This window comes from Poecilia reticulata, chromosome 12, assembly GCF_904066995.2.
Source record: "Poecilia reticulata chromosome 12, P_reticulata-male-v2, whole genome shotgun sequence".
NCBI classification, from domain to species: domain Eukaryota; kingdom Metazoa; phylum Chordata; class Actinopteri; order Cyprinodontiformes; family Poeciliidae; genus Poecilia; species Poecilia reticulata.
Window position 1 is genome coordinate 1,742,704 of NC_088841.1, and position 6,318 is coordinate 1,749,021.

A 6,318-nucleotide genomic window follows, 5' to 3' on the forward strand; every position below is an offset into this window, starting at 1 on the left:
ACAAAAGTCTTGTCAGTTTTCCCCATCTCTGACTCCAAAGAGAAAAATCTGAGTGGCCTAGTAAAAGTCTAGACTTAAATTCAGTACATGTATTTTAGTATGATACTTACACACACACACGTATTCAAAAACCTTAAAACATTGCTATAAACAAAGTGGGCCAATGCATGGACAATTATCAAATTTGATGTCCAGAGTGGGACAACTAGTTTAGGAGGAGGAATGTTTCCCATAGAACCTGGTGGCTTTAGGCATTTTTATTTATTTGTTCATGTTAGCTTTATCCCAAAATTAACATTAGTTTAGCCTAACTTTAAGTGAGACAAATAAAGGAAAATCACAAGAGATCTGTAAGCAGTAAACACCTTTTCAAAGCACAGACCCATTTCCTGACAGACCATAAATGAATTCTTGTTTACAGGTTAAGGAGCGACTCATGCTGTTGTGTAAAATGCCTGGTGTTTCTTGTTTATCTGAGCACACTGAAGGAAAGAGACACTTGCGTAATTCAAACAACTCCGGAGTAGAGTCCACATAAGGAAGTAGGCGGAAATAAATGTGTGTTCACAGCTTTCCATTTGGCTCCAGACGAGAGCAGAGCCAGTTCAGATGGATGAAGCCGTGGTCGGGTGGAACGAGGCCAGGGACGTGTTTGATCAGGTGAAGCTTGAAATGAAGATCACTTCTTCCTCAGGAACCTAAAACCAAGACTTTTCCCTCAAAATAATATTTCCTGGAATCCTCCCAAAAAGTAAAAAATAAAGAATCAATCGGAGCTACAAAACAATGTTGGTCATATATTTACAGGAGTTTTAGTATCCTAGCTCAAAATCATCTCTTCCTACTGAACATCTATACAATTTTGATTATCTATTTGTTGAACATTTTGAAATGGGATGAGTAGCTAATGTGGATGTGGAAAAAACGTCATATTCAAATATAGAATTCTGCAATTTCTTTCCAGTTGTTGGACTTTGCATAGATCCAGGTAGGGCCTTCTATAAACCCTGTGTGGTTCTTCATGAAAGAACAGAATCTCTGAAATATGTTTGGTTGCTGCATTTCTCCAACATGGTTCAGAGGCAAAATTTGTCATGATCTTAGACCACATGCTGCTTCATCTTCCCATTCAACAGACGATCAGTGTTAGATTCCTGGACTCTTGGAGCTAAAATCAACTCTTCTGCTCTGGCTGAGCCAGTCTGGAATCTCACAGACGTTTCTTTTTGAAGTTTCAGGTTGTTGTCATATAAATACTGTACATAAATAAATCACCATCTGAAATCACAGCAGCTGTCTCTCTCTGGGTTCAAGTCTGCACATTATGCAGAAACAGCTTTTACCAGAGTAAACCTAAATTGCTCTGAGTATTAAAAAATTGTTTTCTATCACTTTCACTTATAAGGTCAAGTAATTCATATCTAATGAACTTTGAGCACTCTATTTCCCAGAAGTCAGCAGACATTCAGTAATTAAATTATGTATTCCCCATATTGCAGTTATTGTTCTATAATCATAAAAAGAGAGTGCATCCATTTAATATGTTTTTACTCCTTAAGCTTTTAATATTTTAGTGTTTAGACCTCCATTAAGCAGTGTAACTTCCTGTTTTTAACTGGTCATCTGTGATGTGAGTGGAGGGCAGCGCGATGTGCTGCACCTGTTACAGTCTAATGATTATCTTCACCTCTCTTTCTGCCACTCAACATGCGACCTGCTCCTCTATTTAGACTTTAATAAGTAGACTAACAGAACTTTATCACACGTTTTGGTTTTCTCTTTGTATGTATTGCAAGAATATGAAATGCACCACAGAAGTCTGAATCTGACCGAAAAATCAAGAGAGTAATTTTGACAGCCTGAATTTTGGGTCGGACTTTTGCTGCAGATCTAAACTCTAGCAAAAAAATGTGCCTTTAAATGAGTAATATGATAAAGCATTTAAAGATTAAACACTCTTTATTACATGCTGCATTTATGATAACAATCAGAGGAATTGAAGGCTGAAAAAGAAGAGCCACCCTGTTCTAAATGAAATAAATTAGTTTTCAAAAGCTATTGTGTGAGATAAGTGCCAGATAGATGACTACTTGGTATAATTACTCTGATTGAGCAAGTGCCTAAATGAAGTAAGTGTACTTGGTCTGGAAAAAAACTGGTATTGGGACTTTAAACATAACATGTGTGCCAAATCTTTCTGATATCAATCTACTCTGTCAAATAGAGATGTGAAAAAAACTTTGAATGTTGGATAAAACCTGTTTGATCAGGATTCATAAGAGATGGGAGATGGCCCTCCAGTCTCATCTTCAATAACCTAAAAGTATATTTACATTGATGAGGCTGTTCGGCCTATATGAACCCATACTTTTCTTTCTGGTTTGCAAATTATCATTATATATTAATCATAGTATTGGGAGCAAAAGTCTTAAAAGAGAAAAAGGCGTACCGAAAAGGCGACTCCTCAGGGGAAAAAGCACCAGGTCTTTTCCTTCTTTTAAGAATGATGTCACTACGACATTTAATACTTCCTTCTGATTCTCTGATTTTAGAAAATACCGTCTCTCTAACACTTTGGATAATCTTAAAAATAAATGTATTCCCTCTTCCTGTTGCAGCTGCAGTCAGATTTCTCTGAGCTGATTGTATTTTTACTCCATTGGACTGGGAGATGCCAGGAGGTCATCATGAGCATCATGTTCTCCTCGTGGTTCCAGGTTTATCATTATCAACATTCTATCTGATTCAGCTCACCCATGATTTCACCTGAAATGGACTGAAGTTTCCCAGACCTCTGCTGACAAGTTGTGCTGTGACACCTCTCTTAGATAATCTTGGTTAAAAAAAAAAAAATGAAATAGACACTAAACGCTGCTGGTCATCTGAAATCTCTGCCAGCAGGCTGAACTGCTTTTAAATCACAACAAAACTCTTTGCAAGCATTGTTACTCAGACAAAATCAAGCTAAAATTTTGGTTGAATTTCCAGTAATGTTAACATGTATCTTTGTGCCCAGCCTGGATTATCAACCCTGCAGAGACCGTATCATTTTTCTGTTAGTGTTCTTTCACAGATTCCATGCAATATTTCTTTATAGCTGTTCTTGTTTTCATTTAGAAAAGTCAGTGAGTAAGAAAAGATAATGAAAAATTGAAGTTTTTACATTTTACTTTAAATACATTACAAGTAAATAACTTTCTCCTGATTAAATATATAATATGTATACATATTGTCATATTGTACATGACGTAGGAACAAAAAACTCAATGTTTCCTTTACCAAAATATATTTTTACAGAAGTATCAGTTACACGGTTCCCACTTTATCTGTCGTCATCTGTTTGTGATGCTCCTTCCATCCATTGTCTTGACACCCTTGTCCCTCAGTGGGGTCAGGGGGTGCTGGTGCCCATCTCCAGCTAACATTCCGGGCGAGAGGCGGGGTCACCCTGGACAGGTCACCAGTCTGTCGCAGGGCAACACAGAGACACACAACCATGCACACACACACTCACACCTAGGAACAATTTAGACAGACCAATTAATCTAACAGTCATGTTTTTGGACTGTGGGAGGAAACCAGAGAAAACCCACGCATGCACAGGGAGAACATGCAAACTCCATGCAGAAAGACCGGGGCCGGGATTCAAACCCAGAACCTTCTTGCTGCAAGGCAACAGCTCTACCACTGTGCAGCCCCTTGTGATGTTCCTGATCATGCCAGTATACACATGTGCTGAGTCAGCATGCAGGAGAACTACTCCCTAACTTAGTGAAACAATCCGTTGTCTAACATTCTGTGAAACAACCAATGATGTGGCAGATATTGTCTCTGCTTTCCTGTCTTTCTCCATTTCTGCAAACGGGAACACATCTCTGGTCAGTCGTGTCAGAAAGCATGGCATCTCTTTCTTCCCACCATACTCTCTCCCTTTGGACTCAAAGGTGTAGGCAACCCTGTGGGAGAGTCGGGTCATCAGTCGAGTCAGCTCCAGGTTAGAGTGACCCTCCTCTTCCAATAATGAGCAGAACGTCTGCAGGAAGACTGATCCAGTGACGTTCATGAACGCACCATAACCTGATGGAAAAGACAAAAGATTTCTAAACTGATTAATTTATGTTCATTCATGATTTATGTCAGATTTCAATTTTAATAGACATCACTGGTTGCTTCTTTAAGTTGCAGTCTAACTGATTATTCACCTGGTGCTGTGGCGAACATCACAGCTGTATCCACGGGAACAGAAAAGTAGTGTGTGAATGTGCTGACCGATGAATCAACCTCCACTCCATCATCCAGAGCGCCTCCCCGGCACGCCTGCATGGGTGGAATGGAGATGCATCAAACCAACCAAGAAAACATCAGTGTGAGAAGAGTTGAAGTCTTCTGTAATTCAAATGAAATCGTCACTGTTGTGCTGTTTGTGGGTCACTAAGAATAAAGGCAGACCTGTATGAGGAACAGTTTGGTCTTTTTCTCCATGCATTCATTATCAAAGTACGTGAAGACACGAGACAGTTGGACAGGTTTCCCATCCGATCCGAACACGCAGCCCTCCTCCCCGTGAGACGACAGCACAGCCAGGAAGCAGTCCTTCACAGGCCGCCTGCTTTCTGAGGCGACGCAAACAGCCAACATTACAGACATTACTGTCAGTGACTAAGGGAGCAGGTTAAGCAACAAGCATCATGTGATTGTACACAATGTTAAACATGCACCTTTCTGTGTAACAGTCACTGAACTGTGTTTAATCAAAGGGGGTGTTGACAGAGAAACAGGCACCAGGTGTTCCTGCACTCCTCTTTCATTCATCTCAGTCAATAAAGTTTTATCTATTAGTGACACAAAGCAATAAACCCAGCCTGAACACTGAGGTTTTCCTCCTTCTTGATTCTAATGACACATAGTTTTCTGATTCAGTGTTACATAATCCCAACTGGAAAACTTGCTTTTCAATCATGTATTATTGTTAATTGTGACAATATTTGACAATATAGCTGTTATAGGCGACATGTTATGTATGAGTCCTGAAGTTTTTGTCTGATTTGATTTTTTTCAATAAGTTGCAAAACAGAAGACTTTGGTTAAAATGTCCAATCGGGTTCTAAATATTCTGTGGAAACCTCCTTTTTTCTGCCGAGGCCATTAGATAAGACGTTAAGGTTTAATGGAAAACCGACAGATCAACACATTTCACAGACCTGCTGGTTCAGTTATTCTAGACTGGAGCTCACTAATGCAAACCTTTTTCCAAGATATGTGGAGCTTTGAGCTTCGGGACCTTAAAGTTCAGCTCTAGCTGATCTTTGAAGGGATGGAACCTGAGCCATGGAGAGTGGTTGTTCTCCATGGCTCAGACAGCTTTATTACCACATTTCATTTTCTATATAGATATACAGCTCAGAAAAAAATTAGAAGACCTCTTGTTAACATGATACAACACTTTTTAGCTCATTTTGGAGAGGCTGCCATGGGAATCATCAGTCAAGGGATAACGGAAACTGAAACCAGGTTCGCAAGGTCCTTCAGGAAAACTGTCTGTGAGTCTGAGAGCTTTGGTATTGGCATGACATCCTTTTTCTTGTTACAGTAAAAAAATTTACATGGATCCAAATAAGAAGGAAAACAAAGAACATCCATTTGCTCTCTACAGAGTTAAACAAACCCTTCTGGAAATGAATGAATGAATTTGACAGCTCAGAAGTTGACATTGATCTGTTACCTTCAGAGAACAGCTTGTAGATTTCCTTGCTGCTTGGGTCCATGTGAAGTTCCACCTTGTAGCCCAGTTTAGTGAGGATGCGATGGAGCTTCTTATCGTCACAGTTGGCCCCCCGTCTCCTTTCCAAGGGAACCCCATAGTCAAAGGTTGCCACAGACACCAACACGGCCCTGTTGCACTCCTCTGCTCTGTCCATGACTCCCTTCCACATTGGCATGTAGTTCATATGAACTTCTGTCTATCAGCTGGGATGTGTGCAGTATCTCTGTTAGACTTTGAGTCTGTGCATCATTCTCCATTTAAACTCGAGCTCAGCTATAAATCCCTAACCACGCCTCTTTGATAACACACCTTGTTACCTTGTAGGTTGAGTTGTGAAGTCACATGATTTGAAATTTCATTGTTGCAACATTTACTCTTCTGGAAAGCAATTTGCTCCACCCACAGTTGTTATAAATGCTGGGAAGCAGATTCCTGTTTGTTCCATCTGATTAACATTCATTTAGTCCCAATCTGTGATCAAAACTGTCCATCTCAAAGCGTCATTCAGGTGGAAACATTCTGATCTGTCAGAACATGTTAGCAATCGGTTTTGA

At 39.9% G+C, this 6,318-nt stretch overlaps 1 protein-coding gene across 1 annotated transcript; it reads right to left on the reverse strand.

Moving 5' to 3' along the window:
• Positions 1 to 3,150: 3,150 nt before the first annotated feature.
• Positions 3,151 to 6,040, reverse strand: casp17 (caspase 17, apoptosis-related cysteine peptidase). Its single transcript, XM_008423124.3, has 4 exons — positions 5,723 to 6,040; positions 4,450 to 4,613; positions 4,203 to 4,317; positions 3,151 to 4,077 (listed from the first exon to the last, which is right to left on the reverse strand). Exons 1-4 carry the CDS (start codon positions 5,946 to 5,948, stop codon positions 3,764 to 3,766), a joined length of 819 nt encoding a protein of 272 aa, XP_008421346.1. The 5' UTR covers positions 5,949 to 6,040; the 3' UTR covers positions 3,151 to 3,763.
• Between the last annotated feature and the right edge of the window lie 278 nt (positions 6,041 to 6,318).

Coding starts and splice junctions, on each gene's coding strand:
- casp17 (XM_008423124.3), bottom strand. CDS start 5,948: ATGAACTACATGCCAATGTGGAAGGGAGTCATGGACAGAGCAGAGGAG. Junction 4,614..5,722: donor CTACAAGCTGTTCTCTGAAG/GTAACAGATCAA, acceptor GCGTCGCCTCAG/AAAGCAGGCGGCCTGTGAAG. Junction 4,078..4,202: donor GATGTTCGCCACAGCACCAG/GTGAATAATCAG, acceptor CTTTTCCATCAG/GTTATGGTGCGTTCATGAAC.